This window comes from Solanum stenotomum, chromosome 9 (assembly GCF_019186545.1).
Source record: "Solanum stenotomum isolate F172 chromosome 9, ASM1918654v1, whole genome shotgun sequence".
Taxonomy (NCBI): Eukaryota; Viridiplantae; Streptophyta; class Magnoliopsida; order Solanales; family Solanaceae; genus Solanum; species Solanum stenotomum.
The window spans coordinates 6,031,099-6,052,985 of record NC_064290.1 but is presented as its reverse complement, the minus strand read 5'-3'; the positions used below and the strand labels follow the sequence as shown (position 1 = coordinate 6,052,985).

The window sequence follows — 21,887 nt, the reverse complement described above, 5'->3', positions numbered from 1 at the left end:
CTGCTAGTTTAGCTTAGTTTAGTGTTACTTGCGAGTACCTGTTGCTTTTGGTACTCACCCTTGCTTCTACACAGTTGTGTAGGTCGACAGCTCTATCAGATCCGACTTTTTACTCATCTTCAGATTAGAGCTTCCAGACTTACTTGAGAGGTAGCGGTTCATTCCAGACGTGCCCTCAAGTTATCTATTTTTACTGTTCTGTTCTATTCTAGAACTTTACTATGAGACTTGTATATTTTATTCAGATTCTATATTAGAGGTTTGTACATGTGACAACCAATTCTGGGGTTATGTTGAGTTTATTTAAAGACTTCCGCTTATCTTGCTATCTTATTCTTGTTTTATTAATTTTGTATCGTCGGGTTTTTGGGTGTTAGGCTAACGTGTCCGGTGGGGTTTGGGCATGTGTCATCACATCCGGTTTTGGGGTGTGACATTATGATACTTTAAAATTTTTAATTTGACTAATACTATTTAACATAGTTATTTAATAGTACTAAGTAAAGGTTTCAAAGTTACCTCTTTTGGCTACTGAAGAAGAAAGGCTCGATGCATCGACAATCAGTTAGAGTAACTGTACAGGAAGCTTACGTAATTCCTATTTTATGTAGAAACAGCAAAAAAATTATTTAATCTTTTAAGGATTTAAAATTTGATGGTGATATCAATCTCAGTTGTAGGATCTAACCCATTGAATGATAGATCTAAGAAAGGAAAATTAATTTAAGATGTCAAAAGTCACCTAATAGAGCTTTTAGGATGAAAAGCTTTAAATCGATGGCGATGAGGTATTCAACTGTGGATTCATAGCTCTGAGTTCATCTGATATTGAATTTCACCATCATCGATGAAGAGGAACCTCTGTACATGAACTTCGACATCGAAGTTATCTAGATGCTTCAGTTACCTCTTTGGTTTCCTCTCTCTAGGATTGTCCGTCATTTTCAACTTTTCTAATTTGATTTCTTGTGTTGTTTTGTTTTGTTTTGTTTAATTTGGGTCTTGGTTGTATGGGCTGAACCTATTTGTGTACAGATTTTACTTTTGAGGAAATTTCGCATATAGTCATTAAAAAATAGTCTAATTATGCTCTATATCTATAATTTGTTAATTACAATTCGTAGCTATATATTATAGGAAGAAAAATAGCGAGCGAGACTGGAGAGGGAGGAGAGAGGTGAGCGAGAGAGGGCAAAGAGGGGAGAAAGCTGAATTGTATATGTATATCGGTTAGATAATTGTTTATTATACATCTGTATTTGTATATTCTGGCGAGAGAGATTGGGAGAAGGGAGGAGAGAAGCTAGCCAGTTTGGGGGAGGGAGGAGAGAGGCGACCGAGAGAGGACAATATTGTATACAAATACAAATCAAACAAAGAATCGTTAGTTGCGAATTATACAATGTGGTGAATTATACATATACAAACGTGCCTAATTATACAACCTCGAAGTCAGCCCACGTAATTAATGGTTAATGTTAATTAGGAGTGATAATTATAGCAAACTATAACTATGATGAGTAATTAAGTAGTATAAGTTTGTTTAACCGCGTAATGTGTTTAATTAAATAATAATAACAATAATGATACTAAGGATAGAAAGGGGGAAATATAATATAATGTTCATGCTTTCTAAATTGAACAAGTAAAATGTAGAGTCGTCAATAAGGGTTAAGCTGTTGGGCCAGCCTGTCCTAACCTGTGATTTGATAGAGTTGGTCTAAGATTTTTAAGGCCCATTTAAAAATAGAGATTGTTAGCCCAGCCCGAGAAAGCCCACTAGCATGTAGGGCTTGAGCTATGTGAGTTGGACCGGGTCACTGGCCAAATAAAAAAGAGAAAACTAAGCAAATATCCCATAAAAGCAAAATAATTATAAGCATATACATATTTACATTCATACTCCACTAACTAATTACATTATACCCCATGAAAAGGTCAGAAATTAATCTTGCAACTTCTTATTTCCAAAATGATTTAACTAATATACATATTTTTGGGTTTCGTATAAATTATCTTGCGGTAATGTTATTTCACAGAGACAAGTCGAGTGTAGTTTTGTAATTTTAATTTGTTTCTAGAGAGTAGTTTTGTGCCTTGCTAATTCGTTAAAGATGTTTAAAATGAGAGCTTTTAAAATTTGTAAATAATAAGTTATAGATTTATTGTGTCACTATCAATCATATTCCTTGAGGTCTCACTTCATTTGTTTGAGCAAATGACAATTCCCTAAACCAAAGACTTAAAAAGTAAAGAAAACTAATGTATAATTAAATAAACAAGAATATTTACCTAATCTATTAACTAATCGTTTGGTACAAATTACAATGATAGGTATTTTATTGGATTAGATATATATCCCATTTTCTAAATGGAACATATAGCTAATTGCACCGTTTTAGTATAAAAGTTTATCCCAAAATTAACTAATATCCAAAGCAAACATGAAATAAAAGTTAATTCCAAAATGTATCCCTGAGATTATTATCCATATCTCATGTACCAACTCTCGAGGATATAAAAACATAAATAAAATTAGTATAAACGCTCCTTGTGCAAGTGAAAATATCAAGGTCTAGCACAAACTAAAAAACCTTGAACTAATCTAAGGCTTTTAACTTTCCAATGGAGATGAATTGCAATGCATATATATATATATATATATAATACGTTAATTACCATCCATAGCAACAAGAAGTCCATAAGAATAAACTCCAACAAGGCAATAATTTTTCTTATATATTTCACCCAATGTCACACTTAAAAAGGCTCCCTTTCTTCCAAGAAAAATAAGCAAATATACATTTATTATTAATTAACATGGGTTCGATTTCATCTCCTTCACGAAACCCTACTCGATTATCTCAAGAAAATAATGATCAATATTATCGAATTTACGCTTCTTTTTGTGGAAAAGACTATACACCTAACATAAACATGTCGAATTGGATATCATGTTACCACCCTTCAACAAATTCCTGGCATCGACTCACTACAATTCCAGGCCTTCTAGAGAACCAAGTGATAAAAAGTTTCGCCATGGTTTCAATTGGCGAAACAATTTATGTAATAGGAGGACGACATTATTATAAACCTTTTGGTGATGGACCTGACGATAATTATGTTCAAGAAATGAGGCTAGGAGGTGTACGTTCTTTGGTGCTTAAATATGATACGCGTGTGGATACTTGGTCAACTTGTGCACGTTTAATTATGCCTAGGTATAATTTTGCGTGTACTTGTAAAGATGGTAAAATTTATGTGGCAGGTGGACAAACAACGTTGGATAGTGCTGAAGGTACCTCTTCTGCTGAGATTTATGATCCTGTAAAAGATGAATGGGAATCATTACCAAATATGAGTACTTTGAGGTACAAGTCTGTTGCTGTGGCATGGCAAGGTAATGTTGACTAGTTTTCTAACGCAAGTCTTTTTTTTTTTTTTTATCCGGTGTTCGAAATCCGCATTGACGTCTGGACTATATCTAGATCGCACACTGCAGAATTCTTCATACCCAGGACTTACTTATATAAACTTACGATGTAAGAAATATGACATAATACATAAACGTATCATTTAACTTGGCCTCTATTGACATTTATGCATGCAAATAATTTTTTAAACTCGTATAAAATTGAATAAATAGACATATTCGTCCAACATGGCGTCCTACATGACAATTTTGTGTCCTACGTGTCATCTTACATGCATTATTCCACGTAGGACACATGTGTTTACTTGTTCAATTTTATACAAGTTTAAGTGGCTACTTCCTAAAATTGGAGGGCGTAGGTGTTAGCTGAAACCAAGTTAAGGGGGCATATTTATGTATTATACCAAGAAATATTTACACAATCAAATATACTTGTGTGATTTCATAGATGGGGTTTGAAAAGATGGAGTATATATATACATATCTTAGTTATTCTTACTTTGTGTGAGATAGAGAGACAATTTCCGATAAACCACGACTCATTATCTTTCTATTTTTCTTAATAGGTAAAATTTATGTGGTGGGAGGATTTGCTAAAAGAGGAAATAGTGACAGCCAAGGACCATATATTATGGAAAGAAGTTCTGCTGAGCTGTACGATCCACATCAGCAAAACTGGGAGTACGTGGCAAGAATGTGGGACCTAGATGTTCCACCTAATCAAATAGTAAATGTTGATGGAAAATTATTCAGTTCAGGTGATTGTTTAAAGGCATGGAAAGGACATATTGAAGCCTATGATGAAAATTTAAATATATGGAATATAGTGGATGGTTCAAATTCACCAATATCCACGTCAGATGCCACGGTGGCAAAGTCGCCACCTATGCAAAGAATATTTTGTACAATGGCACCTATAGGGACTCAGCTATACTTCTTAGCTGGATACAGGATGCCAGCTGGCGAGATATCGATGACAAGGACTGAAGTCCACGTGTTCGACACATCAGCAATTGGTAATGGTTGGAGAGCTTTTGAACCAATAGAGGAAGAAGGAGAGAAGGAACTTTGTACTCATTGTTGTGTTCTTAGAATTGATTAATTCACTTTTTTTGGAGGAGAATTTGAAGAAAATACAGTTACATATAAATAGAATAAGAACTTATTCGAGTCAAATATAAAGAAATTAACGATTGGTATATATATTGTTTCAATAAATTTGATTGTAGATCTTGATATATATTGTTTATGTCTGTAAAATTAATGAATCGCAATACGTATAGTGGATCATCGATCGAATTTTGTTAGTGGACAAAATGTTAGGATTGTATGAATAAAATATAAGTATAAAAAGAAAAACGAGTATACGTTTGAATAATCAATTTAATTTTTCCTAAAGTAATTTTTGTATAAGTAGAAACGCTCAATTGTGGCACAATTATTTCAAAATCTTTCAGAAGCAAATGTTATGTTTTGGAATATTCTATTCTTTTAGCAATTACCGCTTCAAATCTTGCTCCTCCACAATTTTTGGCCCCATATTTTAGATGTGCCGTGGGGGAATATCTTCACAATAATAAAATGCACGCATTAATAATTTGTGATAATCTTAGTAAGCAGATGAAAGCATGTTGACATATGTCATTATTCCAAAATAAAGTATCACCTTAGGGGTAAAAATTAGTAGTATGTTTTTTCCAAGTATATACTTATACTTTATTTTCTTAAAAGTGTTCAATTTTTAAGAGAAATTTATTAAATATAGATACTTTAATAAACTAACCATTATCTTTATTAATTTTTTTGTATACATGAATATGAATTTTATTTGAATGACACTTATTTTAAAACGATGAACAATAATAGTTTATCCCTTGTGAGTAGAAAGGTGAAGACATTTATTCATGTTGATGATATTAGTCTCTTTCATTTGATGATCTTCAATAGGGGTCGTTTGGTTTGAAATGAGTTATGATGGGATAAGTTATGTTGGAATAAGTTATGTTGGGATTAGTTATGNNAATGACATATTTCGAGTTAAAAGTAAAAGTCGGGACACAAATGTTCTTGAAACCAATTTCACTGTACTAAAAATACATCTTTCACATGTACTGTCACTTTTAGCATAATAGAATATTTTTTCATGTTTTACTTTTAACATTAAGGGGTCGTTTGGTTTGAAAATAAGTTATGTTGGAATTAGTTATGATAAGATAAGTTGTATTGGGATTATTTTTTATTGAGTGTTTGGTTTGTTGTATTCAAAATAATAAATTTTAAGAACAATTTATTTGTTTACAAAAATGCCCTTCATTAATGTAAAAAGTGATATAACAAAAGGGTTGAAAGAGACATTTTTTTCATTTACCTATTTTATCCCGGGATAAGTTATCCCGGGATTACTATACCACCCAAAGAGAGGGATAACTTATCCCGGTACTAATTATTAATCCCGGGATAAGTTATCCCGAACTTGCCAACCAAACAACAAAATAAGTGGTACTATAATTTAATCTCGGGACTATTTGATATTATCCCTCACACCAAACGACCCCTCAATGTATCTGTAAAAACTTCCTGTCTGTAAAAGGACCTTCGTGTTGAATTATAAATATCAGAGAATACCCTCTACCAACAATGTTTACATCATACACTCTTTATCGTTTATTTTTACTCGTCTATTATACTTAAAAAAATTATTTCTACTTGTCTACTTTGGTGTATCAAGAGAATATAATTTATTTTTCATGTTTTATTCTTATTATTAAATATTACACATGAATTAATATGAATGTTATGATAAAATGTACATTTAATTTAGATGTGTTGACAAGTAAAAGTAAACGGCGGAATTTTTTTCTTTTTCTTCCCTCTTGTCTATTTCAAATTTCATGGAGGAGTACTATTTCATTGGGTTTTGTGAAGCGTGTGGATTTCTAGCAAGTGGAAGGAACTGTTCCCTTTAATTCTATCACCTATAGTATGTTTTTTTTTTATTTCGATCTAGAGAAGTCTTTGATACTTTTCATATGACGAAATTTATTCATTTTTTTCCGTAGAATATGAGAGACGGAATTAAAATTTTGAATTTATAAATTTTATTTTCTAAAGCAAGAATCTAAGAGGACCCAATGGGAATCCCCATTTATTGAAGTGGCCTACAACTTCATTCATGTGGACATAGACAGTAAACAATAACTATGTCCTTTTTCTACTAAACAACAATTGGATCAAATGAGACCTAAAAAAATAAGGCATAATATATAAATTTTTCTTTTAACTTGGCTTCAGCTTATATTTATGTTCTCCAATTTTAGATGTGCATGAATAGACAATTAAATTTGTATAAATTGAATAAATAGACAAACACATTATATGTGGCATCTTATATGGAATTTTTTGACTTGCATGGTGTCCTACATGTATAATGTCACATAGATTCTATGTGTCTATTTGTTCAACTTTTTACAAGTTTAAGTGTCTACTTGTATACACTTAAAGTTAAAGGTATAAATATAAAATGATGTCAAGTTAAATGACATATTTGTGTATTATGTCTAAAAACTATGATGAAATGAATAGGGTTCATTAGGTTTAAATCAAAAATTTTGAGTTTGAACTTTTGAATACAATTTTTTTTATATAAAGAGTGTTTTCTTCTGTAATGGATTTGACACGATTTGAATTTGAATTAGTCGGACCCTATTACGATACCCTAGCCAGGATAACAAAACAAAATAATTGGATCAAATGAGGACAATCTAGTGTTGAGTGTTGACCTATCATTTTCTTGTCATTTTTGCAACACAAGTTAAAGTTTTCTTCCCATGACATATCTCACAAGATTTGTGCATGAGCATGCAAAATTGCAATCTTTAAAACATTTATATTAAAACCCTATAAATTAGAAATGCAATTTAATTAACAATATACAACAATAAATACAATAGGCATGTTCATAGAAAAAAAAGAAAAAAATTCATCCCAAGGAGGGAACAGAAGCTGCACATTCACAAATCTCCATTTGGATGACAATCTCAATAACCTTTCACTAACACCAAAAATCACTTTTTTTTGCTTTTTTCACATCCACATGCCTTTAGCCTGGTGAGGGGTGGAGCTAAAATGTTAATTCTATAGATTTTAAATTCTAACATAGGTGATAGCTATATCAAATTTCGTAATTGAATTTTAAATTTAATATTTATATATACATAGGGCCTGTTTGGAAGGACACCCTGGTAATTGAATTTGGTGTAATTGGTGTAATTACACTGTCTTGTCCTGTTTGGAAGAACAAATAATTACTTGATCAGCAGGTAATTGGTGTAATTAGCAGGGGGTAATTACACTCTACAATTTACAGGCAGAGGCTGTGAATTGCTGGTAATTACACCATGTAATTACCACTTGATTACTTTTTAATTTCTTTTTTTTATTTCTATTTTAATTTTTTTTACTTCTATTATTTTAAGTTCTTTTTTTAATTTTATTATTCTAAAAATTTGTAAAAGTTTATTTTTTATTTTATATTATTATATTTCATTTTCTTCTTATTCTCAGCCTTACTTTATGTGATTCTATGTAATTTTTTCGTATTATCTATTTCTTTATGCAATGCTTATTTTCTCATTAGCATAATTTTATTATATTCTAATTTTTAAATTAAAATAGAATTTATTGTTAAGTAAGTTATAGACTTATGTTTTCTTTATTAAGAAAAACTAAAACTAAATCATATTTATTGCTATGTTGAAATTTGTTATAAGAGTATTATGTTAAAATTTTTGTTTTGAATTTATAACTTATGTTATATTTTCAGTTTCATTTGTTTTAGTAATATTGAATCTACATTGCACGTCATTTTTTAATTAGAGTTGATAAATTATATTTTTGTCAAACATTTAATAATTTATGACATTTTATTTATATATTATTCTTTTTATCAAACATGCATTTCACGATGTTCGTAGAAACTTCATACTTTTAGTTGTTACGATCAATTCAATTGAAATATATTAATTTGAAAAAATATAAATCAATTATTTTTTCATAATATTAGTTACAAAAAATATGTTTATTAATTAATATATTTTCAAAAAATATATATATCTTAAATATTTAATTTAATGTCATTTATAAAAAAATTTATTTGTCTAGTATAAATTTTAAATAATTAATTTTTATTTAAAAATTTATTATAAATTTATGATTGCAATTGTGCATCCAAACAGAATATGTGTAATTACATTGTGACATCCAAACAGGTTATGTGTACTTACAGTGTAATTACATTGTGGCAACCAAACATGTCAGTGCAATTACTCCTAGTAATTACACCAATTCCAATTACTAGATGGCTTTCCAAACAGACCCATAGTAAATTTCTTAATACAAGCATAGTTTAACTTAAACTTGCTAGGTTTTGCTGAATCCATACTTATCCTTCTAACTTTGTTGCTATTTTAAGGATAGTTTGATATGTAGATTAAATTATTATGTGATCATAACTCTTGGGTTATTTAGCCCACCTAGAACTTGAAATAAAATATATAATCTCAAATTTGATGAAATTGGATGAGTTAGGATTAAATTTGTACTGACCGTCAACCAAACACAACATTAATCTCAAGTTTAATTCTTGAATATTCCATCTTAGCTCATGTACCAAACGACTATTTGGTAGTATTACAGGAGTTTGCATATACAAATTCCATCAAACTCAAAATTTTCATAGATATATGATGAAAAAAATAAGCAAAAATTTTATAAATATTTATTTTAAATAAGTTCAATTGAACAACCTATTATAACATCCCAAATTAACATAAATTTTTTGTCCTTATTTTGTCTTCAAGTTATATCTATTATCATGACATGAAAGACTTGTGAAACAAGTAAAAATCATGACAAATAATGATTTGAACAAAATCAATATGTCACATTTGAGAGTAAAATCAAGTTAGTACTATTACATTATACTACCTTATATTTACAAAATTTGAATTTTTCACCCCATAGTTTACCAAAATAGTGACATACTCCTCCTTCAAGATTTAACAGCTTAAACGACGACGTTTTTGTTTTCTTCTTCCTTTAGCCTACAGAAAAATGAAGCATTCCATAGAAACCAGAGGATTTTCAAGTGACTCGCCGGTTTCCGGCGGAACTTCTTCTTTGGGTTTTTCAGTTTTACTACTACTTACCTCGTTCTCGGCGTTTCTCGCCGGCGGTAGATTACCAGGTTTTTCTGCTTCACGCGCCGCTGGACTTCTGTTTCTCACATTCCGACGTGCATCCACCGTTCCACGTGTCGCCGGAGAATTCGACCGTCGAACCCCATTGTCGGTGGGACCTCGTCGGGTCCCATTTGGGGGTCCCACATTTCGCCTCTGTTGCGGCATTCCCCTCCCCTGTACTCCCCTTGACGTAGCCGGCGACCTTCTTTTCTCCGGAGACGGCGCCGATCTTCCCGTCTGAGACCGAAAGCTTCTCTCTCTAACTCCGTTGAGATCTCCAGTGTTTTGCCTCTTCCTATGTACTCTAATCGGTGACCTCTGAGTTACTTCCCCATCTTCCTCTCTCTTCTCCGTCACCGTCGCCGTCGTGGAATAGCTTTCAGTAAAGCTACACATCTCCGAAGGCTCTTCAGACACTTCAGGTTTCATCACAGCCGTCGATTCAAACTTCATTTCATCTCTGGGTTTAACAACAACCGCTGATTCAAACTTGATTTCTTCTCTGGGTTTAACGACAGCCGTTGATTCAATCTTGACTGGAGGAAAGTCAGCTACTTTGTCGTCGATTAGGACTTTTGGTGGTGAGGGGTGGTGGGGTTTGGGAATGGGTGTTTCAGAAAGAACTTCTTTGACAGTTTCTTCCTCCAATGGCGGTGGATCTCGGCCTTTCACGGCGGAACACGGCGGCGACAAGCGGTGGCGTTTTCTGGTGGAGCTGAAACAGCAGCCCATTTTGGAAAAATGGAAACTTTAGCGAAAGAAATTGAATGAAGGTATAGTCGACAGTAGACAAGAAAGGCCAAATATAGAGGCAAAAAAAAAAATGGTCCTATTGCTTTACTTTTTTCAGTTTTTAACTTTTTTATTTTTTTTAATAAATTGTTGAAATTAGCAAAAGTTGTGTGGCAGTATTATTATTATTATTATTATTATTATTATTATTATTATTATTAAATTAAATGAAAATAGTTTAGGACAAAAAGAAGTTGACTAAGAACCGGTTTAGATTAGTTGATTGTAAATAGCTATAAGTTATAAGTTTCTAGTGTGGAAATAGATTTTTTAATAAATAAACAGTTAATAGTTTGAATAGAATGTTGAAATTGATAATAAGTAATAAAAGTGTTTGGTAAAAAGTTAAGATAAGGTACTTCTTATTTAAAATATTCTTTTAAATTTTACAAAAAATAAAACAAATTTAATGGAGTAGTATCTTTTGTAAAGAGAAGAAGAAACAACAGATGGAATGAAAAATATGTTTTATTTTGGGAAATATATTTTTAAAATATTAAGGATAAAATAGTAAAATTTTTTGTTAAACTAAAAATGTTTATAAACTCAAAACTTATATATTAGAGGTGACCAATTTATGATTTTTGACTGATTTAATTTATAAGCACATTGAATATTTATTAAACGAATAAAAAGATAATGTAAAAAATGCTTTTAAATCCTTTTTTGATGAAGTGACAATTTTTAGAGGGACTTCATTCATATTAGAAGGTTGATTAATGATCCCTCTGTCCTGATTTAAGTGTCTTAATATTGCTAAATGAAATAACACTTCAGTTTTATCTTATGATTAAAAATTTTAAATAATTGAATTATAAAGAAAAATATTATACTTTTGACCCCTTCAATTTTGTGGAGGCAGGCAGGGGCCTGGTTATACTTTTGGCTCATGCTTTGTTCTTTATTTTGATGTTATGTATGTGGGGCTAGGTTTGAATGAAAGACTTTTTGAATGGGCAGGAGATGTTTGTTGTGTTCTAAATCAGATGGCGGATTCAGGTACGATCAAGGTGTTCATTGAATCCCTTCGATAGAAAATTATTTTGTTCATACATGATTTAAATGATATTTTATGTATTCGATTTTTTCCTGTTTTTACTTCTTCATATTTTGAATCTCTTTAATAAAAATGTTGGCTCCGATATTGTTCTAAATGGGGACACAAGATTTTGTTGCATAATAGTCTATATGTTTTAGTAAATTTAGCCTCAAAAAGTGTTTGAACACACTAAATTTTATTTAGTAAGGATTATCTTTTAGTGATTGCTACGATAAAAGTCTACAACACAAAAAGTATATAAGTAGTTCGATTTTAATCAAACGATACAAATCAGTTTGACAGCGTCTAAACTTAAAATTAAAAAGTTATCACCATTGGATTCTCGTCTAGTAAAAGATCTCTTATGATATTCGTGAAGCTATTTACCTACTACCTACCCTATGTTTTCCAGCTTTCATTCATTAAATGCTAGATAAAGCAACAAAGGTTAAAAAGTCTATTAAGGCTTAATTAAAAAGTTGTTTAATTAAAAAGGTGGAAAAGTAGGTAATCATTGTAGGGAAATATGAGAAACAAAGTTCCATTAAGGTGTATTAAGAGAAACATTGTTTTTTAAGACAATTAAATAATTAAACTTTTGGACTGATTTGAATTGATTGCTAGATTTTGAGGGGTCCCCTAATTGTTTATAGTATAACTTTTTTTTAATGATGCTAATTTAGAGCCAAATATAGCGGTGGTTCACAGATACTGTAAACATACAATTTCATGACTTCAAAACCATTACTCCCGACGTAGTTTGACTTAATACAAATTTTTTTGTGATTTAAAATGAATGGTAGATATTTCTATGACTATAAATTATTTCATTGATAAAATGAGAATTTCAAAACTAAATTATATATGTTATTATTTTTTGAAATTGACTACATGAAAATGGAGTCGCATAAATTGAAACAACTAGACTAAAAAGTCGTTTTACAAGCATTATTTCAGGAGGATTTTTTGTTCCTCTTTTGGGATGTATTTACTACTATTACAAGGGTCCACAATCCTCCACTAGTTTACCCCCAAAAGCAACTTTGCTTTTTTAAATGACAATTCCAACATTCCATTTGACAACTACTACTCAATTCAAATGGATTTCCATTGACAAATTGACAACCACAAAAATGATATTGTAAAACCGTTTCATAGAAGCGCCAAGAAAGATTGAATTGGCCAAATTAAGAAAAGAAACAAGAGTGTGGAATGCCAAAACTTCCCCCAAAAATGGGTCGTGAAAAGCACAAATTTAGATTTAAACAGACCCTATATGAGTATCATATATACCGAGCGAGAAACCAAAAAAACAAACTGAATGCAAAAAGTAACCTAAGAAATCCTCCTTGCATGAAAAAAATGGGCAACATCAACAAATTTCAACCAAGTAGAATCAAGCTTTGTGATGCTTATGTATGGCAAAGTAAAATCAATATTGAAAGAATAATTACATTTAAGTTAAAGAAAAAAAGGATAGATATAACAACAGCTTACACAAGGCAAATATTATAGCCCATCGATCAGACTTTTGAATACCTACATCTTCTTCTTTTTTCAGCTCTCTTCTCTTGGAGGAAGCAAGAGTCAGATGGCTACCTAAGCTTTTCAATCTCAAAAAATGTTGTGTGAACATCAAGTTTTCTTTTCTTTACTTTCTATGAGTAACTACAAAACCCAGTCCTTCTTCATGAAAGAAAACCACAATAACTCCAGATTGCTCCCTTTGAATAATCTCAAATAAGTTGTCAAACTAACATTGAAAATAACAGATGTAAAGAAAAAAAGGACTCCAAGGATTTGCCACTACTCAATATTGTAACAAATTGATGCTCCTTTTGCCTTCACCTAACTTATTTCAACCTTCTCCATAGTAGCAAACTTACAATCTCCAAACCTTAAAACAGATTAGACATTGAGATATATATTTTCTTTAGACGTGATATCTCCATCACAAGCAATATAAAGGAAGACATATTAAATAGTACTAATAAAAAGGGATCAGGAGGAGTAAACAAACCATTTGTGTGCCGACAACTTGATAATTCTCAAAGGCTTCGGGGGTTATGTATTCAGTAACATGTAAGGATGACTCTAGATGTGCAATGATTGTTCACTGATGTAACAATAAAATTATTTATTCAGTTGTGAATTTCAATTTAGGTTTAAATAAAACCATAGGAAAAAACTTGTTACTCTGTATATTAGATAATATTTTGGAATTTTGAATAAAACTACTCACATCTTTTTATTAGTAAATAAAATTTATACAAAATCATCCAACTAGTTGTATTGCAAATAAATGACTAACATCTGATAGGAGTGATATAGCATTACCTATTAAGATAGATTCTTTAAAGTTACTAAAATATTCAAGATAATAAATGAAATTTATTCAATCAAAACTAATAAGATTTCTTAAATGCTTCCAGTTTGATCTATAAAAAATAAAATTTTAAGTCATTATCTATAAAATTAACACAACTTAGTGAAAAAATGAATTTACTTTTATGAATTTAATTTTTTCATAATTTTTTAGTATCAAACTTAATTAGAAAAGAATAACATTAAAAAATTTATGCGGGATGGGTCTATGCGGGACAGAGCGAATTCCTTATATATATATATAGTTCTTGGTGTACAAGACTGACGAGAGTACAGAGTTTATCTCCCATTACCGATGAAGCGATTCAATCTTGATACTGATGATATGGCGGAAAAATGCAGCAATCTTTTATGGCTGGAACTGCTGTTTGTTCAACTGGTCTTGCGTGAAGAAGCAATTCAATCTTGATACTAATGATATGGCGGCAAAATGCAGCAATCTTGTGGCTGGAACTGCTGTTTGTTCAACTGGTCTTGCGTTTTATAAGTGGGTAGAATGGGAGGAAGCCCAAGAAATCATAGTTGATGGGATTCTGATTCCAAAACGTGTGACAATCTTGCACATAGCACAAATAAGTATATAGAAAACTGAAAAAAAGGGCTCCAGAAATGTCAAGTACATTCATTCAACATGATGGCAAAATTCGCCCAACTGTTTTTTGAACAGTTCAAAACTCAAGCTGGGAAATGCATTGAGAAGGTGATAACCCCACCATTGAAGAGCTCTTACATAGAATGAATGAGGTGAAAAGGTTTCTTTTTCCTTTCAATTTTTGTTCTTCTTGAATTCATAATCTAATTTCGTTTTGTTAAATATGAATAGAAGAAGGCTGTCGGAGTGTATAAAATCGAGAAAAGTACAAAGTTTGTATTCAATTATCGCTATCAACCAATGCAGAAGAGATTCAATATAGATACAGATAAAATGGCTGAAAAATTTAGCAATCTAGCGGCTGGTACAGTGGTCTGTTCTATTGGCCTTGCAATTTACCTGGGAGGAATCCAAGAAAACAGCTTTGATGGGATGATTTGATTCCTAAATGTGAAAGAAGAATCCTGCACAGAGCAAATATAGGTAGACAAAAACATGAAACGGAGAAGAAAGGGTTGCAGAACAATGAATAGGGTGAGGTTTCAAACTTTTTTCTCTTTATTCTGATGGTAAAATACGTATAGAGTCTGCAAATCTTGATTCGATTGAATTTACTTCATTAAGTAGAGATTACTTCCACGAAAACCGTAAGAGAGTTGACATTGCCAAAAGCTTTGCAAGAATTAGAATTCGTTCTGTTATATTTAGATCCTGTCAGTCTTAGTGATGGTACAGCTGGTTTAGAGATATTTTGGAGTCATGTGCTTGTTCCAAACATTTGAGTTTGATTTGTGATACTAAAGAGGTAACCCTTTTTCTTTCCTCCATACGCTTACGATGTTCTTTAATTGTATGCCATACTGCATTTTCTTGATGCCCACGCCCAACTCTGGAACCCTTGCAAATGAAATTATTGCTTACATATCAACATAGTTTTGCTAGATGAAAATTATGAAACCTTTGAAGTTGATAAGGGTAATAGGAAGAAAGTGTTGCATATTAGCTTACTTATAAGCTAACCTTTGGATGGCCTTATTAGAAAAAATCTACTGTTTGATGGCATTTTTTGGGTTAAAAGGCCTGAAGAGGCCTGGATTCATAAATGAAACAGATATGGAAGCCATAACACTACGTTTGGGTAAGAAATGTTGGAGTCATTTGCTCATCCCAAGCATTTGAATTTTATTTGCGTGTTTGTACAGGTTAACCACTTAAAGCTCATAGAATACATATGTGCTAATCATCTTTAACGACTATTTTAGTCTTGTTAGGTTAGAAGTACTTTTCGTGTGTTTTTATTTCTCTGTTTATGTGATTGTGCTTGACAAACATCATATTATATAATTGCAAATGTAGTTTTGTTGGAATGTATGCATCCACCTATGTAGATGGGACCATGTCCTCAACACAGTTACAGTAATAAACAGTAAAGAACAAATACTAAAAGTAAAGATTGACAATTAACTTTACGTGGAAACCTCCTTGCTCAAGGGAGTAAAACCACGACATGTTCTCAATAGAACTTTTCAAACTGCTTCCACTGATCTTCTCCAAGCAAAAGTAAAAGTCAGTTTACAAAATGAGATTTGCCTGCTAATCTCCACACTAAGCAATACCTCTTATCAATTAGTTGAGCCAGAGCAAATACAACACTGCCCACTATACTAATCATAACCGATTAATACTTTAGAGTAAGAAAACTAAGTTACCTTTAACCTAGTTATCACAATGATTCACATAATATTGAAACGTTTCTTTCACAAATGAAATGAATCCTACAATATAAGCACGATTACAAGCAAACAAAGTAACAGCTGGTACAGGAAGCAAATGAAGCACTCTATCAGGTCCCTACTGTTTTTTGAAGCTTGAAATGACTCTCTTTGAATGAATGATATATTAGACAAGAAGAATTATTATCCAATGTACAAACACCCTCGCCGCTTCTGATTGGCGAAGTACTCTGCAACTCCACCAACCTTCTGACACAGACAACTTTTACAGTTGTACAACATATTGACACTGGATGAGAATACTCTGCAGAGGACCAGGTCCTTGCACTTGTGTGGAGATCATCAAAACATCTAGGAGCGTTAGCACTTATCATTTTCCCCCTTTTTGATGATGACAAACAACCTATACAGAGCCTCACGTGAGTGTAAAGACATTCATTCAAATACACAACAAATTCCACCTTTGTTTAGTGCAACAATGTTCCCCCTTAGTTCGATGCCCATAATTCCACAACCGACCTTTACAACAAACTTCCCCCTTTTGACATCATTGAAAATGTGAAGCAGTAAACATATTCAAGTTAAATACATGGCAATAAAGAATTCAGGTCCTTGGGCCACACAAAACATGTGTATGTAAGCATAAAGAGAATATTAAACCACACGTGAACAGGGGAGAAACATAAATAGTATTAGATCACAAATACTGACCACTGTAGTCAGTCAAAACAACACAAAGCCACAAGAGTTTTGAATCATGTGTTAAATAGAAAAGAAAAACTAGGGAAACATGACACGTTTAGGACGGAGGGGGAAGGGGATTGAGGGTGCGCATAAACATAAACAAACACTCATTTACATCTTCATGAGCCTTGATAAGTTGCTTGTTGAGAACCTTAATTTCCTCACTGAGTGAGGCATTTGTCTTCAGCAGCATTGTATTTTCATCCTTCAGCTTTTGCAACATCTGCTCATTTCCATCACTAGTACCAGGTCCCCTTGAAACCACCTTCTATAATTCAAACTTCAGTTTAGCAATTTCAACCTCCTTGTCATTCAGAATCCCAGTGAGATCAGTCACTTCCCATTTAAGAGCAGCTTGCTGCTCTAGAATATCTGTCACTTGAGATTTGCCCCTAGCTTTTCCTTCAACACACTCACATTCTAGCAGGGTAGCAGCAGTGAACATTTGCTTGGTGGTACCAGGTACCCCTCTTCCTAAAGGCACTTCGAAGTGGATGAATATAAAATTCTGCTAATAACTATATGGAATCCCATGTTTTGCCTTTTTCCAAGTCATTACCCTATGCATGTGTTCCAACATAATGACAGGGAGGTTGATCTCTTCAAGTTCATCAAGTTTCTCCATGAGAAAAAGATCAGCAACAGATGCCATTGTTCTCTTTTCAATTATGGGTACTAACACCTTGTTGATGAACTCAAAAAGCAACTGATATTCCCCTTTGAGAAACTTTTTCGGTAACCCTGCATTCTTGACATCTCCACGTTTTGTGGAAAGTTTTGTGAAGTCACAAGATGGTTTACAACCTTCAATCATTCGAATTCCTTTCACAGGAACCCTAAAATTATCCCCAAAATTTCTTCATCCAGATATATTTCGACATCCCTGACAGTAGTCGTGATTCCACCACCTTTAAGAAGTTCTATTTTGTAGAAAAATTCACGCACCTCAGGTTCGTGCAAGTACGAAACTGGTGTTCCAAAGAGATGGTTCCATCCTTGAATGGAGACAACATCAAAAGATTTGACATGCCAAATTTGGTTAGAATGTCAAGGTCAAAGACTCTGTCATTTAAAACCTTTTAGTCCTCCATTGCCGTTATCCATTCCTCCCTTGTCATTTCCTTTTCTTCACTTTTTTTTTGCACCTTGAGACCTGGTCCCTTTACGGGTTTTGATTTTTCAGCCTCCTATTTTCTAACTTTCTCCCTTGTCACTGGGGATTTCTTTACACTATTCTGACTTCCTTTTGATTTAACCCTTTCTTTCTCACTTTCTTTTCTTTTCTTAGTCACATAAGCAACAACATCATCTGACTCAGTATCACTAAATCTGATAGGGAGAGGTGTAGAGGTAGGCTTTTCAGGTTCAATACATTCATTTTTCCTTTTCCTGACCCTTTCCGTTTGAACTTGGCTTGCTGTTATGGCACTCGTTTCACCAACTCCACAAACTGGATTCGAAGGAGTTTCATCTGGAGTATGGAGAATTTGAAGGAACTAGGGTTTTTAACTTCTTAGGAGATAAGAGTCTGGGAAGAAGAGACGGAGTTAGACATTTTGGAAAAGGAAAGAAATTACTTGAAAAACAATTAGAGAATCAGAAGGAAATAACTGAAGAGATTTGAAGAATTTGATTATCTAAATACTTAGTTTTAGATAGAGTTAAAATGGTATCGGTCCCCAATAGTAGCGACCTTTGGTTTTAAAGTGAAAAGACACTTGAAACTGACACGATGAATGGGAGAGAGACGTGTGGCAATGATGTTGACAAGCAGACAATGTAATATAAGTGCTACTAACCTTATCAGGACCATGTCCTTGTTTTAATCTGCAACCCAGCCTTGTGTGATTAAATCGTCCCTTCAGCTGGACACACCATGAATGTATACCTGCATTAAGGTACCAAAAGCGAATTCTTTTATAACCAACATTAAAACAAGTATAGATACCTGCCCTCCTTAATATAGTCAGCAAGAAGGAGCTTTATGCAAATTGTCAGGAGATCAAGTGATTTTGTGCAACCCCAGCTTCATCCTGTTTTTAATGAAACATTTTTTACTCAAGGGCTTTGTAAAGATGTCAGCCAATTGATATTCAGTCTTGCAGAATTTCATCACCACATTTTGCTTCTCAATAATGTCCCTCAGGAAATGGTGTCTCACATCTACGTGTTTTGTCCTCTTGTGCTGCACAGGATTTTTGGCCATATTCATTGCACTGGTGTTGTCACATATTAAAGGAATTATGTCTGTGAGAATATCAAAATCCTCTAGTTGCTGCTTGATCTACAGAAGCTGAGCACAACAAGATGCAACAGCCACATATTATGTTTTTGCGGTAGACAGTGCAACTGAATTCTGCTTCTTTGTCCCAAGGAGATCAGTGATGATCCTAGAAAGTGTGTCATGCCTGATGTACTCTTTCGATCCACAAGAAGCCCTGCATAGTCAACATCAGCATAGCCAATTAGATCAAATGAATCACCTGTTGGGAAGGTGAGGACCATGTCTTGCGTTCCCTTCAGATATCTCAAAATTCGTTTGGCTGCCTTCAGATGTGACTTATTTGGTGCTGCTTGAAACCTTGCACACATCCCTATACTGAAGACTATGTCTGGCCTGCTTGTAGTGAGGTACAAAAGTGACCCGATAATTCCCTTGTGCATGGTCTGATTTACCTCCACACCATCTTCATCTTAGTCAAGTTTCACACTTGTACTCTTAGGAGTGTCTAGAACATTTGCCTCAAGTGAATTGAATTTCTTGAGCAATTCTTTGATATACTTCTCTTAAGATATTGAGGTGTCTTGAGACGACTGTCTGATTTGCAAACCTAGAAAAAAAGTAAGCTCCCCCATCATGCTCATTTCGAATTCACTACTCATCAACTCAGCAAACTTTTTGCAAAGTGAGTCTGAGGTGGCTCCAAATATGATGTCATCTACATATACCTGCACAATCAACAACTCCTTACCTCTGGATTTTAAGAACAATGTATTATCAATCTTACCTCTTTTTGACCCATTGGCAAGGAAGAACTTTGACAGGCATTCATACCAAACTCTGGGAGCTTGTTTTAAGCCGTACAAAGCTTTATTCAATTTCAGTACATGATTTGACAGTTCTGCATCTTCAAAGCCTGGAGGATGTTTGACATACACTTTTTCTTTCAAGTTCCCATTCAAGAAAGCATTTTTGACATCTATTTGAAATAGCGTAAATTCCATGTGAGCAGCAAAGGCTATCAAGATTCTGATTGCTTCTATTCTGGCTACAGAACCAAAGGTCTCCTCATAATCAATCCCCCTCCTCATGGTTGTACCCCTGCACCACGAGTTTTGTTTCTGAAGACCCATCTTGCCCCAATAACAGTTCTATTGAGAGGTCTAGGGACCACGTACCAAACTTTGCTCCTCTCGAACTGATGAAGTTCTTCTTGCATTGACGTCACCCAATTTGCATCCTGTACGACTTCTTTGATGTTCCTTGGCTTAATGGACGATATAAAAGCATAATATGCAACTAGATTTCTTTATTCTTGATCTAGTTTGTATTCCAAAGTCAAGTGGAAAAATGAGATTGTCTAGTGGATGGGAAGATTGGTGTTTCCATCCAGACTTTCTGCTCGACTCTTCTTCCACATCAACATCACATTCAGCATCATCATCTTTTGGATTTTGAGATGAAGTCTCTTGGGTAGTGACTGAAGGACCATGTACTTCTATGAGATCTGCACCATTTTCTTCTTCAACCTGTATGGTTCCAGGATTTTGGAATGCCTTGTCCTCTCTTTCTTTTATTAGCTCATCTACTTCATGGTCTTCCTTCTGAACATCGATTTTCTCAGACTCATCAAAAGTCACATGCATGCTCTCCTCAACACACAGAGTTCTCTTGTTAAACACCCTGTAGGCCTTGCTGGTAGAAGAGTATCCTACAAACACCCTTTCATCACTCCTTGCATCGAACTTACCCGGGTCATCCTTTCCATTATTTAATGCATAACACTTGCACCCAAATGGATTAAAGTGAGCAATAGAGGGCTTTCTGTCTTTCAGCAATTTGTAAGGTGTCTTCTTGATTATAGACCAGATAAGACATCGATTTGTAACGTAGCATGATGTGTTGATCGTTCTGCCCAAAAGTTCATTACCAGCCCTGAGTCAATCAGCATAGTCCTTGCAATATCAACCAAGGTCATGTTCTTTCTTTCAACCACTTCGTTCTGCTGAGGAGTTCTAGGTGCAGAGAAGTTGTGATTGATTCCATTTTCAGCGCAAAATCCTTCAAGTTGAGAGTTCTCAAACTCTATTCCATGGTCAGACCTGATACTAGCGATTTTGCAGTTGACATTTAGTTGAATGGCTTTGGTGAAAGTGATCAAGATTCCAGCAGCCTCGTCTTTTTTTTGCAGAAACATATTCCAGGTGTACCTGGAGAAGTCATCAACAACTACAAGAATATACTTCTTACCTCTTTTTCTTTGAATTTTGGCATGTCCACATAGATGCATGTGGAAAAGCTCCAAAGGTCTGGTTGTGCTCACTCCCTTCTTAGCTTTGAAGGATGATCGTGTTTGTTTCCCTCTTGCACAAGCATCACAGACTTTATCATTTGAAAATTTCAACTTTGGTAATCCGTGGACCAGGTCCCCTGCAACAATCTTGTTTAGTAAAGAGGAACTTACATGACCTAGTCGTCGATGCCAAAGATTTGCATCGTCAGCTTGAGCACTCAAGCATAAAAGGTTGTCCCCTTCAGTTGACTCAAGATCAACAATGTACATATTCTTGACTCTTTTTGCTCACAATTTTCTTGGCTTCACAAGTTGTAACAACACACCCATCATACATGAATTTGACTTCATTTCCTTTGTCACAAATTTGAGATACACTTAAGAGATTGAACTTCAGACCATCCACATAGTGTACA

The 21,887-nt window shown here is 33.6% G+C and overlaps 2 protein-coding genes and 1 long non-coding RNA gene across 3 annotated transcripts in view; 1 reads left to right on the top strand and 2 right to left on the bottom strand.

Annotated features, from left to right (window-relative positions):
• Nucleotides 1-886, bottom strand: part of LOC125876128 (uncharacterized) — a 3,758-nt gene extending 2,872 nt beyond the window's left edge. Inside the window, exons 1-2 of the long non-coding RNA XR_007447475.1 lie at nucleotides 743-886; nucleotides 520-598 (exon numbers count right to left, since the gene is read on the bottom strand). This is a non-coding gene — a long non-coding RNA (uncharacterized LOC125876128). The remainder of the gene's footprint in view (nucleotides 1-519; nucleotides 599-742) is intronic.
• Nucleotides 887-2,937: 2,051 nt separating this feature from the next.
• Nucleotides 2,938-4,535, top strand: LOC125876176 (F-box/kelch-repeat protein At1g16250-like). Its single transcript, XM_049557294.1, has 2 exons — nucleotides 2,938-3,400; nucleotides 4,000-4,535. The coding sequence occupies exons 1-2, from the start codon at nucleotides 2,938-2,940 to the stop codon at nucleotides 4,533-4,535; spliced, it is 999 nt and encodes a 332-aa protein (XP_049413251.1).
• A 4,802-nt stretch (nucleotides 4,536-9,337) lies between these two features.
• LOC125876120 (uncharacterized) lies at nucleotides 9,338-10,450 on the bottom strand. Its single transcript, XM_049557236.1, has one exon. The coding sequence runs from the start codon at nucleotides 10,402-10,404 to the stop codon at nucleotides 9,535-9,537; it is 870 nt and encodes a 289-aa protein (XP_049413193.1). The 5' UTR covers nucleotides 10,405-10,450; the 3' UTR covers nucleotides 9,338-9,534.
• Nucleotides 10,451-21,887: the final 11,437 nt, after the last annotated feature.